This window comes from Pogona vitticeps, chromosome 4, assembly GCF_051106095.1.
Source record: "Pogona vitticeps strain Pit_001003342236 chromosome 4, PviZW2.1, whole genome shotgun sequence".
In the NCBI taxonomy this organism is placed as follows: Eukaryota; Metazoa; Chordata; class Lepidosauria; order Squamata; family Agamidae; genus Pogona; species Pogona vitticeps.
The window spans coordinates 212,349,388-212,368,192 of NC_135786.1; the positions used below are offsets into that span (position 1 = coordinate 212,349,388).

General features: G+C 39.9%; 1 protein-coding gene across 1 annotated transcript in view; it reads right to left on the reverse strand.

The window, feature by feature from the left end:
- The window catches only part of CDH17 (cadherin 17), a 43,442-nt gene extending 35,901 nt beyond the window's left edge, over nucleotides 1-7,541 (reverse strand). Inside the window, exon 1 of the mRNA XM_078393596.1 lies at nucleotides 1,844-7,541. Within this exon, the coding sequence (XP_078249722.1) occupies nucleotides 1,844-1,930 (87 nt within the window). The 5' untranslated portion in view covers nucleotides 1,931-7,541. The remainder of the gene's footprint in view (nucleotides 1-1,843) is intronic.
- Nucleotides 7,542-18,805: the final 11,264 nt, after the last annotated feature.

Below are 18,805 nucleotides of genomic sequence, written 5' to 3' on the forward strand. Positions count from 1 at the left end.
GATCTGGGGAAGTGAGGTCCTCAAAACCAAATGTTTCCTGTCTCTGACAAGTAATCAACATGTCCTGTCCCCTCACAACCACACATTACTACTGTTAGAACAATCATTCTCATGAACCCTATTTTCATGTGTGGAATCTGATAGCTTTGTTGCTGTTTCCCACATCCACCCACTGTCCAAATATGTAGACCAGCATGAGAAAATTGGAAACACACCGTCTCAAGAAATGTTTTAAAGCAATGAAGAAAACATTTACAAGATGGCGATGTAATGCTCTACCGTGTTAGTTTAAAAAAAAAAAACACAAGGCATTCCCAGGTGGCTTTGCATCCAAAGATTCCTACATTATCTATTTCTAAGAACATAGAATTAAATTGTTTTTTCAGGAAGAATAATAACAACATCGTTCAGGAACAGAAGAACAATGTATTAATCATAACTCACTATCATCTCACAAGTAACACTGAATAGATTTCAAGGCAGGGCAGATGGCAGCCATGTTAGTGTTTAGTCTGTTGTTGCTGCTAAAGCCACAAGGCATCTTGTGTGGCATCCTGAAGGCTAATACCATTTTGTTTGGCATCAGCTTTTGTCGGCTGCAGCCCACTTTGGCACTAGTTATTTTTATCCAATGTACAGTGTGCATAATAATAATTTGCCCAGGACAAAATACATTACTCTGAGCAGCAGACATTGTTTCTCGAGTGCTGGGAAAGTTGATATCTTTACAAAAGAAGGGAAGGTATGTGAGCTACGCACAGTGTGAGAAATGAGAGTTGCGGGTTTACATTCTAAGGCATAAAAATGTTTGTGCAAAAAGGCTGAGAAATTTCTAGGCACTCATAAACTCAAGCAAAGGGCACTATCTCAAATCCATCTACTACTGTGGGAAAATGAATGGATTTTCCTGCCGTGATCCTAAGGATTACAGCTGATTAGAAGCAGTATAAATAAAACTAAACAGAGCATGCAACAAAATCCTCTTCCTATCCTAATCATAAGAGCCACTATCATATATGAAAAAATAAAGGATCTTTCTCCAACCTGAGCAGATGTGACGGACTGAAACATAAAGTATCTGTTTTCTAGCATTTAAATTTTCAGAGGGTGGTTTTGAATGTCACATGAAAATAACAAAGAATACTGTGGCATTTCAAATACTGTACTAACAAAGTTTTATTTGATGAGCAATGTTGTGGTTTGTATCAGATACAAGGAGGAGAACCAGGTGGCATTATAGTGAGCTCAGCTGCCATCAGTCAGAGGAGGTGACTCTGATTTTGCAGAGGGAACAATGAACTGTGTTCCAGGTTTTATCCAAACTTTACAGAAGCTATCAAACTGTTGAACCCCATCTGCAAAAAACTGTAGAATTGGAACTCTGAAGTTTTTTAAAGTCTGGGCTAAAACCAGGAGAAAATTCATCACCTCTGCATGGTTGGAATCATCAGCCTTCCCTGGCGTAATTTTCCCCCCTCCCTTAGTAGACATGTATGCACATGCTCACATGGAAGGTTGATGGTGGGAAGAAAGGACAGAAAGAGCATAAGGACAAATATTAATAGTTATCATAACAGTGGCCATTAACAAAGAGTAGTTGGGAAGTGAGCAGGACACTTGGTGAAGATAAATAGATTCATACACAAATGATAATGAAAAGCTTTTGTTCAATATAAGAAATAGAGTGAAGCCTCATGCTAAACTCTGGTGTATACAGGAGTATAATTAGAAGAGTGAAAGGGAAGGGAATTTTTTAAAAATTTTGAATAATTGCTTACAATTGAAATACAACAATATTTAAAGGTTTTTAAGCTTGAGGACAAATTAAAACTTCGTGGCTTACCTGGTGAAGTGCAAGAAGACACAGTAAATGAGGTCCGTATGGCTTAAACATCTTGACCAAGCCTCCTACTCTGATTCCTATAAACATCCACAGTAAAAATTTGAGGAGAGATCTGGTGGTGCCTTCAATGCTGATTCAAATGTTCAGGTAAGCAGATTATTCAGTCCTCCGTTAGTTCCTCTTCCAACTTTCCTCACATGAATATGTCACTCTCTCTGTCTCTTTTTTAAATTAATAAAGATTTCTAAGTCCAGATGGCCTGAGGGAAGAAGACAGTGGTCAAAAACCATCTGGTCACTCCTCAGGAGGAGAAGCTACTCAACAGCTATAGACCAAAGACTTTCCCTTTTTTTCCCCCATTTCACCCAACAAATAAATGGGATTTGAATGTTCCCCTTCCATAATGGAAAATGATTCCCGCTCCTTGAAGAAATGCTTTCCCCTCTGATGGAGAGACTGCTTGGATCCAATACAACATTCTAGTCCTCATTTCCAGTTAAGATAAGGAACTGGCATGAGACTAGTCTTGATGCTGAGGGAAAGATGAGTTGCAGGAAGTGAAATGATTGATATTTCCAGGGGCAAATAGAAAAATGGATCCTGAAGGAGAGGAATATAAGAACATAAGAAGAGCCCTGCTGGATCAGGCCAAGGGCCCATCTAGTCCAGCTTCCTATATCTCCCAGTGGCCCCACCAGATGCCTCTGGGAGTACACGAGACAACTAGATACCTGTCTCCTGATATCACTCAGGAGCTGTGAAGGAGATTTTTTGTTGCAGTAATAAGAGGATTCAAAATGGAAGTGGAGGGAAGGACTTCCGATTCACTGTGCGGGGAATATGATTGCAAGTGAAGTAATAAATCCTCAGTGCAGTAGTGCTTCATCCCCAGTATATGGACCCATGCTTTTTCTATCGCTTCTTTCATCTATTCACTAGGAAGATCTTCCTTCAGTCTACTATGGCTTAACCACAGCAATGTCGAATATAATTGCACCAGCAGCAGGTTCAAATGTGGGATTTGATTTTGGATTTCATAAAAGCAAATGCTGAAAAACACCTACCCACAAACTGGCTTAAAAACTTTGAGCAATATAACAAGCAAGGAAGAATATATTCTACAAATCACACCGACAGACGAATTAAAAGAACGTCAATGCAGTATTAACATCATCTAAAGAAACTGTGTTGGAAGAAACATCTCTTACCTGTAATACAAAACACTCAGATTGCTTTTAAATGTATTTCCAACACCTGCCCAAGCTGTTGGTGTCTCACCTGTGTCTCTTAGTACCCTTGGCAGGTCCTCAGAAACTCTGTAGTCTATGAGGCAGGCGTTCATCAAACATTAACTTTGTACATTGACAAGTCTCAATCTTTAACTGCCAGGTGTGGCTTGAAAGAGCAACCAAAGCAATAAAATATAAAGAAGCAGTTTCAGGAGAATTTTCTGCCCCACAAGATATCCTGTTCTCTATCCACCCTTTCACTTACACGTGGCATCCAGAATGCTTCATTTTTGAATTGCCAGAAACCAATACTAAAGCTACTTCAGAGATTGTACCTTCAAGCAATGATTATAACAAATGTAAACAAGCAATCTTCTTTCTGTGGGTTCAGTCATATCACTACTATGGATATAATAATGGTGGCCAATCAACTTTCTCTCAGTCCTGGTGCCACTGCAGGCATACTTGATGGGACGGACCTTCTTAGTAGCCACTCCCAAGGTCTGGAAATCCCTGCCAAGTGAGGCTGGATTTATTCCCTCTCTATTGTCTTTTGGATTTTTAATATATTTTTCTATGATATCTTTTAATTACAGGTTGGTTTTAATATGATTTTAATGCATATTTCGTTATTGTTAGCCTCCTTGAGCCAACTTCCTCGAGTGCTTTCTTTTGCAGTAATATAAAAAGGAATGTTAAATACATATTAAAATAGAACTCAACAATAAAAAATGTTTGTGTGACAATGACTTGTCTATGATTAGGTTAACATAACTTGTGACTAAAGCCATTTTCAGAAAACTGTCCACCAGTAAAAGTAAAGGTTTACTTAATGTTATGCACTGTTATATTATTTTTCTCTGTGTTTGATTATTTGATGTCTTTTGTTTATTATATGGAAAACTCAACAGTGGCCAGAGGACTGGAAAAGATCAGTGTACATACCAATCCCCAAGAAGGGCAGTGCCAAAGAATGCTCCAACTACCGTACAATTGCACTCATTTCCCACGCTAGCAAGGTTATGCTCAAATCCTCCAAGGTAGGCTTCAGCAGTATGTGGACCGAGAACACCCAGAAGTACAAGCTGGATTCCGAAGGGGCAGAGGAACTAGAGACCAAATTGCAAACATGCGCTGGATTATAGAGAAAGCCAGAGAATTCCAGAAAAACATCTACTTCTGCTTCATTGACTATGCAAAAGCCTTTGACTGTGTGAACCACAGCAAACTATGGCAAGTCCTTAAAGAAATGGGAGTGCCTCAACACCTTATCTATCTCCTGAGAAACCTATACGTGGGACAAGAAGCAACAGTTAGAACTGGATAGGGAACAACGGATTGGTTCAAAATTGGGAAAGGAGTACAACAAGGCTGTATATTGTCCCCCGGCCTATTTAACTTATATGCAGAATACATCATGCAGAAGGCTGGACTGGAGGAATCCCAAGCCAGAATTAAGATTGCCGGAAGAAATATCAACAACCTCCGATATGCAGATGATACCATTCTGATGGCAGAAAGTGAGGAGGAATTAAAGAACCTTGTAATGAGGGTGAAAGAGGAGAGTGCAAAAAACAGCCTGAAACTCAACATCAAAAAAACTAAGATCATGGCCACTGGTCCCATCACCTCCTGGGAAATAGAAGGGGAAGATATGGAGGCAGTGACAGATTTTACTTTCTTGGGCTCCATGATCACCGCAGATAGAGACAGCAGCCACGAAATTAAAAGACGGCTGCTTCTTGGGAGGAAAGCGATGACAAACCTCAACAGCATCTTAAAAAGCAGAGACATCACCTTGCCAACAAAAGTCCGAATAGTCAAAGCTATGTTTTTTCCTGTTGTGATGTATGTAAGTGAGAGCTGGACCATAAAGAAAGTAGACCGCCGAAGAATTGATGCCTTTGAATTGTGGTGCTGGAGGAGGCTCTTGAGAGTCCCCTGGACTGCAAGGAGAACAAACCTATCAATTCTAAAGGAAATCAACCCTGAGTGCTCACTGGAAGGACAGATCCTGAAGCTGAGGCTCCAGTACTTTGGCCATCTCATGAGAAAAGAAGACTCATTGGAAAAGACCTTGATGTTAGGAAAGTGTGACGGCAAGAGGAGAAGGGGATGACAGAGGATGAGATGGCTGGACAGTGTATGCGAAGCAACCAACATGAAATTGACAGAACTCTGGGAAGCAGTGGAAGATAGGAGGGCCTGGCGTGCTCTGGTCCATGGGGTCACGAAGAGTCGGACATGACTAAACGACTAAACGAACGAACGAACGTTTATTATATATATTTCATTAATCGTTTCTTTTGATGTAAATTGCCCAGAGTAGTGCCCAGCACTAATCGGGTGGTATAATCAATCAATCAATCAATCAATCAATCAATCAATCAATCAATCAAGTTAAGTAAGTAAGTACTTGCCCTGATTAGCCATATCACTATAGTAGCAAAGATATGTTCAGCAGTATCCTGAAAGGGGGGCTATTGATATGGCATTGTCATGATGTGCCATAGGATGGTTTCCAAATTATAGTGATGCAGTTAATTAATGATTTAGAGAGATTGGGAGAATGGGCAGCAAAATGGCAAATGTGTTTCAATATAAGAAAATGTAAAGTAATGCACATTGTGGAGAAAAATCAAAACTTTTTTTATCAGCTAATGCGTGAGAGATCAAGAAAAAGATCTTGGTGTGCTGGTGGACAGCTCAATGAAAGGGTCAACCCAGTGTGCGGCGATAGTGAAGAAGGCCCATTCCATGCCAAGTATCATTTAAAAGGGAATTGAAAATAAAACAGCCAACATTATAATGCCATTGTACAAAACAATGGCAAGGCCACACCTGGAGTATTTTGTACAGTTCTGCTCACCGCACCTCAAAAAAAGACAGTGGAACTGGAAAAGGTGCAGAAGAGCGCAACTAAAATGATGACAGGGCTGGGGCACCTCACTTGTAAGGAAAGGCTACAGTGTTTGGGGCTATTTAGTCTAGAGAAAAGGTGTCTGAGGGGGCATATAATTGAGACGTATAAAATTATGCAGGGGATGGATCAAGTAGATAGAGGGAAGCTCTTTTTCCTCTCGCGCAATACCAGAACCAGGGGACATCCACTCCAATTGAGTGTTGGGAAAGTGAGAACAGACAAAAGAAACTATTTCTTGACCTAGCGTGTTATTAGTCTGCGGAACTCCTTGCCACAGGATGTGGTGATGGCATTTGAAATGCCTTTGAAAGGGGATTGGACAGATTTCTGGAGGAACAGTTCATCATAGGTAGAAACAAAGAGCACTGCATTCCACATGACCAATATCTGCTTGTAATTCTGTAAACTCACAAGCAAATCCTATTAAGCAGAACTCCCTGGTACTTTTATCCCTGAAGGGTTTGCCCATTCTATTTCTTCAGCAGGGATTGGAAATATTACGTTTTTGGACTGCAGCTCCCAGAATTCACATCAGCCGGAGGATTCTGCAAATTATAGTCTCAAAATCTTTCTAGTTTGTGGCTGAGGGATTAGTGATAAATGGTCTATTCCTTGATCAAATTGTTACATTACTGTGTACAGTAAAATTTGCATTGTCCCTGAAGCATTGTTAAGTCTTTACAGTGATCCTCTTCCTTTAATTAAAATTGTTGGGTTGTGCAGTTTCTTCCTGTTGATCACCAAACAGTCTTTCCACCACTGTCTTGACAGTTTCAGCTCTTGCAGGATTTCATTATCAATTTGGTCTCAGCTGTTAACTTTTCCCATCTTTTAAAAAGAGATGAATACATTACATTCTTTCACTTGTTCTTTGTCTCTGTCGGCAAAATGCCTCAAGAACATAGCATGGGAGTTCATGTGGTCTGAAGATATAAAGACTTAGCACACATGCACATGTTTGTACACCCATGCGAAGAGAAGTTTCAGCAGGGACGTAGATTTCTAACATATTTTCAATGGGTTTCAAACATTTCCTGAAAATATGCAGTTTTCTGAATCATAGCATTTAAAACACTATGCGCTACGGGCACAAAATATGCTAACCCTCATTGTGGCCAACAAACAGAAAAGGGATGGAACTTTTATCTATGTCTTATGAAGTAAATTTGGCTGAGAGAAAGTGGCCAGCTGTGGTCATCCATTAAACTGGGATTTGCCACACTGGTGTCCTTGGAGAACTAATCCCATAAAACCTTGGTCACTGGCCATGCTGACTGGGGATTATGGGAGTGATTTCAGGCTTCCTGAATGTGTTGCAACTTTGCAGCTTGCTTTAATGTGTGCACCACTGAAGTTGGTCAGGGACCTCAGGGTCCTCAGGGTCAGATCAACTGTCCATGAAGTTTTTAATCCTTCACAGAAATGAAGCAAGTGTATGGGATAAATATTAGAGGGTTCCAAAATATTTTAAATTTCAGAAATTATCAGTGTAGTGGGAGTCACTTGGCAGTTAAATCACCTCTCTCTGTCAGTTTCTCTGTTTATTTCACACACTCCGGCATCCCCCGTCCCCCACAGTGATTGAGGGAAAATGTCTGAGCAGTATGAGGTTGAAAGCTTGAGTAAGATTTTCCATATACGTACAACTTTTCCTGTACTTCAGTTGCTTGTAATTTCCTCTACCTACCAATTTTTTGGATATTGATGTTATTGATGTTTTGGCCCCTCATCATCTTGCATCATATGATGTCCCCTTCACTATTAATTTTATTCATTTCCCCTATTAGGTTTTTTCACCTTGCATCACACCTCTGCCACTTTAGCACACAGTGGACAAAATATCTCCAAAGCGACAACCTCCTCTGCTTCACACAATTTTAAAGGGGAATATTTTATTTACATTTGTGAATTGGAGTGCTTCCATCCACGGAATACAGTTCCTAGATGCAGTTTTGCTGATCTGAAATTAATTTTCTTCATGGGTTGGATCCTTGTAAGAAATGGCAGTTAGATAGAGTTTCTTTGTTTTGGAGTAGGTTATGATGTAATGGAATGTTTTAGAAACCCGATCTGGAATAAATTAATCATGTTGTTGCAGCATTCCATTTTTATATACTGTAACGTCAAATTGATATTAATAGTTTGTGCTCTGTACTGAAAATGCATAGAACAGTCTGCACAGTACATGAAAATAATGGATCTGGATCTGGATGTAGGTGTATGCAACAGGACTTACAAAAACAGACTTTGCTGCTACCTCTCCACACTCAACCCATGCAACTGTTTGAAAATGCAGCAGAGGATCTCATGGGCCTTGCTAAATTGAGTGGGCTTGGGTGTGGAGGGAGTGGGCATCCTTAGAAACTGGGTGGAGACACCTTTCATGGACAGTCTTTCCATCCTGCATCTAACCCAGTGTCATTGCTTCCTGTTAGCAGAGGTGGTCCAAGCATTAGGCAGATTGAGCCACACGGCAGAAACAGAAGTTAGAGACAGTCCATAAAAGAAAATGAATATTCTTATGGCCTGAGTGTGCAGGAGTGTCACTGAGGGACTTTCTGTCACTTTGTATAATTTGCACATAAGATTTGTTATGAGATTCCTTTCAAATCTGGTTTTTCCAAAGAGCAAATACTGCCTCTTTCTTGTTAGCGGAACTCATTACTGCAGTACCTCAGAAACAAACACATATCCATTGTCTATTAGCCCACAGCAACTTAGCTTTAGATGGTTATTCTACCTATTGTCAGAGTGTTTATGTAATCAACAATCTGAAGGTTCATTACCAGTATCAATAATGCATTCATCATATTCTGTACCCCATTTGACTGGCTTCATACAACCATACACTCTGTACATAAAATGGTGGCTTAAATATTGTACTTTACACCTAGCATCCTATTGCTATATCTAAGCTAGAACAGTCTATTAAGTCAATTATTAATAGCTTCAGTTCATCTACTCTTAGTTGGAACTAGTAATAAGATACTGGTCCATGTGTATAAAAAAGAAATCCACAAAAGCTCATGCTATATTAATTTAAGCTATCACTACCTTAACATTGAAGACGGGGGGGGGGGGGGGCTGGTGTGCTCTGGTCGATGGGGTCATGAAGAGTCGGACAAGACTTAATGACTAAACAACAACATTGATATGTTGGTCATAAAGGTACAAAAGACTTCTTAATTTCTTTGGCAGTATGACTCTTTGAAAGAATTAGAGATTTTGCATACTTTGGTACAATCATCAATCCAAATGGAGACTGCAGTCAAAAAAAATTGAAGACTCAGAACGGCAGCAATGAAGGAACTAGACAAGTAAAAGGATGTATTACTGGAAACAAAGACCAAGATCATCCACACTATTACATTTCTGATCCATGTGTATGGATGTGAAAGCTGGACAGGAAAAAATCTGATTTGTTTAAAATGTAGTGCTGGAGAAAAACTTAGTGGATACCCTGGACTGCAAAACAAACAAACAAACAAGCAAACAAAAACAAGTGAGTCCAGGATCAAATCAAGCCCAAACTATCTCTGGAGGCAAAAATGTTAAAACTGAGGCTGTCCCTACTGTGGGCACATCATGATAAAGCAGAATTCTCTGGAAAAGACAATAATGCTGGGAAATGTTGAAGGCAGCATGAAAAAAGGAAGACCAAATATGATATGAATTGGCAGGAATTTTGGAAATCACTCATTCATGGGGTCACCATAAGTTGGGGTGACTTGACAACAATTATGGTTTGTTATACATGCTTCAGTCTCATCTCTCTCTACCTCCAATATGCTTTTAGATCTAATAAACTATTATATCTAAAACATCTGACCCCCCTTTGAATTATTAATGCTATTGCATTTTACTGTCATCCATGGGGAGAGATCAGCGCTGGCTTTGCATAGAATCTTAATAAGCAGCCATTAAAATTAAGAGAATATTCTAAATATGTTTTTTAAAACTCATATTTTACAGGATGTTTACAATAATTTACATTCTTTCAGGCAATGCTAGGAGTCCTGTTAAAGTTTATGTAATTTAAGGCATCCACATGACTTAATCCAGACCTGGGATTTCTTGCTTCATGTGTCAAAATACTGTAATGTGACTGGCTTAAGGCACTACACATCCTTTATTCGGGTGGGCAGGGAATGCTATTTCTTACTCTGCTTTAGGCAGCAAAATGTTTTGGCTCAGTCCTGCTTGTTTATTCCTAAATATAATTGGTTCAACTTAGATCGGGGTAGATACATACAGGTGCAAATTAGCAAAGGGAGCCCCCCCCATTGTGAATAGCCAGCATTCCACACAATTAGTTTTGACTCTTGTTCTTTTCCATGTTTTGCAAAGTCTTCAGCATCCCACCCATGTGAGAGAAAAACGTTTGCCCATCCTGATGAAAACAGAAAGACTAAGCACCCAACTACACTATCAAATGTCTCCGAATTTGCTCTGTGTATAAAATGGGTGAATTCAAAGTATTTCTTGCTGCCCACACAATACATTTGAATCCATCCAGCATTTTTTGCTCACAAAGCAGCTTTTTTCTCTCCCGACTGGGGATTCAAAAACAATTTTTTCTATGCTGATATGTGTAAAGACAGGGTATGCATCTGTAAAGCACAAGGAAGGGGAAGAGTGGAAAGAGAGGCACCAGCTGCAAAAAGAGAGAGTTTGGGGGGGGGCAATGAAAGGGAGTGGGCAGTGTGCTGTGCATGTGTGAGAAGAAAAAAGGATACAAAAAAGGGGTGGTACCTTTGCTGTGTGGTGAGGATCTGTGGAAAGGCACCTGGCCAACCTCTTAACCTGCCCAAGCACATGTGTGTATGTGTGGATAGCATGTGCTGTCTGAGGGAGTGCATGTGAAAGGGAGCAGAATGGGGATAATTAAACTCAGGGGTGGATTGGTAGGAGGAAGAGGAAGAAGGAGAGAGAGGGATGTGAAACACCAGGATAGAAGGGGAGGAGGTGCCAGGTCTGGAGGCCAACTGAGATTGGGGGGGGGCAGGCAGCAAGAGAGGGGTAGGGGGTGAAAAGTGCTTGGAGTTGGTGATTTGTTGAATTCTTGGTGTGGAAGATGGATTCCCAATTCCATTTGCAAGCCCAGTGTGAGCACAGATTATGATTTCAGACATAATGAAGGCTGCAAATCAGATAACCGCACCCTCAGTGAGCATTTTGCATTCCCTCAGACCTGACAGCCATTGCATTTTTTAAGAATAAAGCTTGCTGTTTCTGCTGCTAAACATGTTGGCTTGGGAATAGGGACCATTTTGTTGCAGAAAAAGGTAGTGTATTTTTAAACTGGAAATAATAACCAGTACATGTAAACAGATACATGGTTAGTTTCCTCCAACAGCTATAGAATATTCTTAAAATAAGGGAAGATGAAGAAGGGTTGTTTTGACATACTTAGGTGGCCTCTGGCATGGCAGGCAGGTGCTGATGCTCACACAAATGCACACACATGCGCACATGCACACGCACGAACGCATGCACACACACACACACACACACATACAGACCCCCTAGTGACCAAGCTGGGCCAGAAGCTTGAAAAGTTTATTGTTTTAGATTTTTACAGTTCCCCAGAGAGTATGGCCAGTAGCCACATTGGCTGTGGGATTCTGAAAGCTGCAGTTCAAACAAACAAACAATCCTGTTCCAAATTTTGCTTGAGCAGACTGCTTGTCTGTGCAGCTCAGGATTTTGTTTGCCTTATCTAGCAGCCCTCAGCGGCCTTCCCTGCCACATTGCCATCCTACACTGGAATAACCACGCGAGACCAAGTGTATGGGTTAAACATGGGCCACGCTTTACTAAAGTCCGTTCCATTCTGTTCTCTGACCATTGCCATCCTTTGGCCAAAAGTGTGGTCCTGCTGTAGTGCAGATTGAAATTACCTCTTGATTATCACATAATCGTTGAACAGCCAGCAGGCTATGCTCCAGCCTCCGCTATCCCCTTCTTTAATACCATGGGATAACTATTGGCCTCCAATTTTCCGGACCCTCTTTCCTTCTCTCTGTGCTGACCGTGGGCCAGGGTGCGTCCCCAGCACATCTTTCCCTCCCAGCGCTGAGATCGCCTGATCAGCAGCGCTGCTAGTTCAGATACGCTGCAATTTCGTGCCATTACCATATATTCCGAGCTCCAATGCCTTTCAAATCCGCACTACCCACCCCAGCGTGACTAAATTCCACTATCACCCATAATAAAGCCAACGCTCCTAATCCAGCGCGGAATAGGCAAAAAATCCCCGCCTCCCCGGCCACTTGGGAAACGGGACAAAAATTCCTATCCCCCCGACCAGCTAATCTTGCGCTAGAATATAGGGCGGGCGGGCTGTTGCTCTACCACACAAAGGAGGGCGACAACAGGGATGCTTCCCTTTAAATATACCCCGCTCATCCCCATGCCCCTCGGCTGCTCTCAGGTCAATCTTGTAGTCTCGTGTGGCATCCGGGAGCCTGGCAAAGACACGCCTCCTCGGGGGATTCCCTTCAGGGCCCCCACCAGTGTGAGCATACTACTTGATTCTTCACATCAAGACAACAGCAGTTGAAGCTTCAGATTGAAATATTACGTTGAGGCATCCTTCAACATTGACCCGAAGGTTGAGGCATTCACTGAGGTCTCCCCCAGTCATACCACACGGGTCACCATGTGCTAAAGAGCGGCCAAAAAAGGAGGGGGAGGGAGAAAAGCTGCATCTTTGTGCAATTGTCAAGCAACTGGCCACACACTTCATTTTACAGCCAGGGAGCAATCTGTTGTGCAAAAAGTGAGCCTGAAAGAGGGAAGGAATTGTTTACACATTCACTTTTCCACAATAACAAAAGCAAACAGAGCTCTGGGTAGTGTATATGCAAGATTATATTCATTTAAGACTATATTCTGGGAGCTGCAATGTTATCAAAAAAGTATTTTTCCCAAGCTCTAATACAAAGGCAGAGATGTGCCCCCTCGAAGGCCCTGGAGATAATGGTGTTTTTGAATCAAATGATGTAAAGGGTCCACCGAAAAGCAAAAACTCTCTTCCCATCATGTAGTCTGAGCATCAAAGGGCTCTCTGTATATGTTTGCCTTAAGGAAGCTGTGCCAGTGACTGGAAAAGAGCCAGAGAGGGGATTTTAAATTTAAACTCAAATGTGGAAAATCCCAGTCAGATGCAAGGATGGATTAGGAAAGAGAGACCCTCCATTCTTTGATCTTATAGCTTCTGGAGAATCACATTCTTTGCACTATCCTCTCTGCTATAAACTTAAGAACAAATGTAGCAGATGCATATACATACCTGAAACAATTAAATATAATTTATCACAGAAACACAAGGAACTGAAATCCAATATACAACTCAACCATTTTTTATTGGTAGTTGGAAGAGACAAATCCCAAACAGATCTATTTAAACTTTTAAGCTAGCAGCATCTTGTTCAAAATTATTCAGTGTAACGTTTTGCATGTAGAGTAGCAGACAAAAATAAGGGAGCAGAGAGTGTAGTGCAATGCAATCATGGAACATGAGAAAACCCTATAATTCATCTCTTGCATCATACAGCATGCAGAATCTTTACCACAATACAAACTTGCAAAGCTTATGACTGAACCGCTGCACAATGGATTCTAAACAGTCATTAATTCTGCCAACAGGACACCAGCCTTTCTTGTTAAACGTGGTGTAAATACAATGTAATGCATTCCAGGATTCCAACAAGATCCCATGTATGCACAAGCAAACAGACACAAAGTTTGCAATGTGTTGACAGAACAATGAGTCACCAAAATAAACCAAGAGATCGAGCATTTAAGACATATTGACAATGAAATACAGTAATTGTAAATTTTCCCTATGTAGCTAATTGTGTACAATACCAGCAATTGTTCAGTTTCATAACACATCACATTTTAAAAGGAGCCTCAGGGCACGGTGGTTAAACTGCAGTACTGTGGTCAAGATTCTGTTCATGACCTGAATTTGATTCCAATGGGCTCAGTTAGCCAGCTCAAGGTTGGCTCAACCTTCCATCCTTCTGAGGTCAGTAATTTGAATATACAGCTCTCTGAGAATGGGGAGGTAATGTATAGCTTGCATATTTATATTGTAAACAGCTCAGAGAATGCTTTAAGCACTATGGGACAGTATATAAGTGGCACACTTTGCTTTTTGCTCCCTTGCTGGGTATTTTTAAGAATCAATTAAAAACATGGATGTTTAGGCAGGCCTTCCCATCAGATAATTCCTGATGCCCTTTTTTTTCTTTCCCCCCCTCTCCTTTAGCTTTCCCATTCTGCTCAGTATTTCTGTTATGTAAATTGTTTTATACGTATATTTATTGTATTATCTTAATGTTGTTAGCCACCTAGAGTGGTCCTGACACGACCAGATAGGCGGGATATAAATAAATAAATAAATAAATAAATAAATAAATAAATAAATAAATAAATAAATAAATAAATAAATAAATAAATAAATAAATAAATAAATAAATAAATAAATTTGACTTGTTCACCAGATGCAATTACAGAATGAGAAGAATTAGGAGGGACCACATATATTTACTTTTATCCCAAGATATTGTAGAAGGTACTGTTATGATACCCTAAATCCCTTTGGTTTCATCTTATTTTGGCTACTAAACAGAGTTGGATTGTGTACTTACTTATTTGGATAAGAGGCTACCAGAGAAATCCTAGTGATCTCCAGTAGAGGTTGGGGCTTCTCAAGAAGCTAACTATCCCCTTTACTTTTCACATTGTTATCAGCCACTTTTTATGCTCTTTAAAGAATTCTAGTTGTTTTAATTTTGGATTTTACAAATATTTACTCCAAATTTTGTGTTTCACGTATAGCACGCTGTCCAAACATTTACTTATCCAGATAAAATTTATGTTGTATATATTCTAGTTTCTTAGTATATCTTTTGATTCATTCAGCAATACAATAGAAAGGAAATGTGACAGCTAGCATTTTCTTGAATAATATCCCTGGACTAATTTGTGTGTATTTGTGTGTAATTTGTATTTGTGTAGTTGGCCCCTTATTTTAACCAATTCAAGAGAAGTTAGTGAGGAGGTCACCTGCTAATCTATTCTCTGCATATAGTATCTTTGTCCTCTTTTTTCACACTTTGCTCTCAGAATGCAATGGAGTTATCATGTTTTGAAATTCTTGTATGCAGTATCAGGTGGCCCAACCCAAAGTAAATATTGGAGACTCATAATGAGGCATTAGATTACTGTAATTTCCTGCTAATTCCAACCTATGCAGAGTCCAACCCACATACAGTATATAAAAGTTTGTTTCAGTTGTTCGGACAGCTAATGAGTCAGTACGAGGCTACGAGTCACTAGTCATGCATACTTCTTGGAGTATATATTTTACTTTTCTTCCTCCTCTTTCACATATTACTGACAACAGAATAGTCAGTCTACCAAACACACACCCTTGCATATTTCCTGCAGGACATTTGCTAGTATCATTGTGTCAGTATCGGTAGCTAGATAAAGAGGGGACACTGAAGGACTGAGCACTAAGGTGCAGTAGTTAAGCAGGCAATTCTCTGCTCACAACCTGAGTTTGATCCCAACAGGTTCAGGTAGTCAGCTCAAGGTAGACTCAGCCATCTTTCTGAGGTCGGTAAAATTAATACCCGGCTCACTGAGGTGGGTGGACAAAATGTTCCTTGCACAATTACATTGTAAACTGACCAAAGACTGCTCTAGCACTATGGGGTGCTATATAAGTTGAAACAATTCATCAAAATCATTGGGGAATTTAGCATCAAAAGAGGAATATTTCAAGAGGATTCTTTGTTACCACTTCTGTTTAACACCTCACTAATTCTTATGTCAACAATTTTATATAAAACTGGAATGGGCTACTATATTTCAGAAAAAGCAAGAAAAATCAATTATCTGTTATACACGGATGACCTAAAACTATATGCAAAAAATTCCACTGAGATAGAATCACTGCTAAACACAGTGCAAATATTTAGTGAAGATATTCAAATGAACTTTGGAATTGACAAATGTGCATTTCTGTCTATACAATGTGGCAAGATCCAAAAACTAGATGGAATAGAATTTAAAAATGGTGATATTATAAAATCACCATCAAGTGATGAAAATTATAAATACCTTGGTATACTAGAAGCAGATGACATCCTGCACACAAAAGGTAAAGAACTGATAGAAAGGGAATATATCAAAAGACTGCAGAAAATTTTAAAATTTAAATTAAATGATGGAAATACAACCAAACCCATAAACACATAGGCACTCCCAGTAATTAGATATCTAAATGGTATAATAGGTAGGGCCCAAAATGGTTTAGAAGAGTTGGATCAAAAAGCACAGAAACTAATGAACATGCATCATACACTACATCCAAAAAGTGATGTGGACAGGTTATATGTAGCACAAAAAATTGGAGGCTGTGGATTAGTGCCAATACAGCAGGTAGTAGAGGAGGAAAAAAGAAGCATAAAAATTATATAAGTATAAGAAGAGAAAAATTACTTAAGGTGTTGAAAATGGAGAATATTTTGAAAACAACAGAAACAAAGGCTCGATATAAGGAACAACAATTTGAAAATGAATTAATCATTTGAAAAAACAACTTCTGAAAAATTGTCAACATCTGAAAAATATCGATGGAAAGCATGATAATTAAACATGAGTATGGCTAAAACTGGGGACCATTAAGAAAGAAACCCAAGGCTCAATTTTTGCTGCACAAGAACAAGCACTCCAAACCAATGTGATGAAAGCTAAGATTCCAGGAATTAGTGCTAACAGCAAATGTCATGTCTGCCAAGAAAAAGACAAAATTGTTATCACATCTCATCTGTGAATGTGCAAAGATTGCACAAACAGATTACAAAATTAGACATGCTAGAGTGGAAAAATTAGTGCATTGGTCATTGTGCAAAAAATATAACTTGCCCACCTCCAAAAAGTCATGGGAACATCAAAGAGTGAAGGTGTCAGAAAAATGTCAAAGTGGGATTTTTGGATCCGAACTTATAAGACATCTTCAGCACAGCAGACCAGACGCAATAGTAATAGAACAAAAAAATAAAGAAATGTATGGATCATTGGCAATGCAATTCCAGGGGGTGCAAGAGTTGAAAATAAAGAATTGGAAAAACTAACAAAATACAGAGATTTGGCAATCGAAACATCTCGCTTGTGGATGAAACACACTTCAGTGGTCCCTATAGTCACTGGTGCTTTGGGAACAATATTATAAACAGTTGCAGATGTCTGAAAGAACAACCTCAGAGCTGCAAAAAAAAAAAAAGGCAGTATTAGAAACAACATACATAGCTGCGTTGATATTTGACAGATACTTAGGTTTTTGGTTAAAACTTGTATCTGTTATATAATTGCAGTCAATGTTGAAAAAGAAGAAGTAGAAGAAGACAAATGTATTGGTCTTTTGAAAAGGCCTCATACCATGTTCATCTCGATTCTGGAGACATAGAAACACAAGCAGTCCATCTGGTCTATGGAATGAAGACTGGATGTAAGTGGATGCTCCCCTGCTTACGTTCTGGCAAACATAATTGAATTTGGCCTTACCAAGCTACTACCTTTACTTTTCTCTCATTTTGAAACCTTAAGAGTCTCTTTTTCTTCCGGTTCTGGTACCAACTACATTAAGTGATCTGAAAAATGTCAGAGCGTGGTTGCTTCCTCATGGCCAAGGAAGAGCAATATCTTGGCAGCCACAAAGCAGGGGGAGCTCTCCAGTTAGGCAGGTAAGGTAGGATCAGCATTGGGCAGATGACAGAGGCTGGACAGGCAGCATTAAAAACTCAGCAGTCCTTTTGTCTCCTTCGCTCAAGCAGCAAAATAACTTGGGGTGGCCCTTCACAAAAGAGCCTGCTTCTGGAACGTACTGCAGACATGGCTCAATTTGGTTTGATAAAACCACGCTGTACCATAGACTTGCTAACCGATATCATTGCCCTTCTGTCTGTTCTACTTGCCTTTTTTGTACAACCTGGGATGGCATTTTCCAATACACTTCTAATTCATAACCCCAGCCTAATCTCTCCTTCTAAAAGAGAATTATTAGAGCAGCCCAGTTTTCCACATGATCACTGCCTTATAGGCTTCTCTGTTTGCTTTACAGTGCAGATTGAGGCCTGGACTTCAGTATTGTTGCCGTCATTCGCTTCAGGCTATGACTCACAGATTCCACAGCCTCTGCCAGGTCTCTATAGATGACATTGCAATTATCTTATTAGTTTCTGTCAAAATGTCTGATGTTTATACGTTTTTGCCTCATGCTAGGCTGACTCACTAGCTTAGCTGACAAGGTCCAGCTGTCCTATTCTACTTTCTAAAGTCATCAGTTCAGGTTTGTTTTTTAGCTGAAACCACTTTCTTTAAACAGAGAGAGGGGCAACTGCTCAGAGAAGTTGCCTCTTTTAGATGACACCTCCCCCGAATCCATCCAGTCAATTTGGGAAACAGGAGTCCAAAAAGTTGAGGCTTCTTGTACTGTAGTCCAAAAATGGCACTTTTTCCAGATTATGGAAGTGATAGATTGGAGGTAAAGTATGTTGACCTAGTCTCTTCCCCCTTCACTTCCTCTTTAAGTCATTCTACAGGGAATTATAGGCGGGGTATAAATCAAATAAATAATTATTATTATTATTATTATTCTCTGCGCCAGGCCCATTTCCTGTCTTGAAACCCTGTTAGTAGAAAAGCAATGGGGGTGAAGAGGGGAGGTTGCAAGTGAGAAACTGTTTGCAGAAGAATGGTTAACCAATTTGGTTGTTATGTTGAAACTCA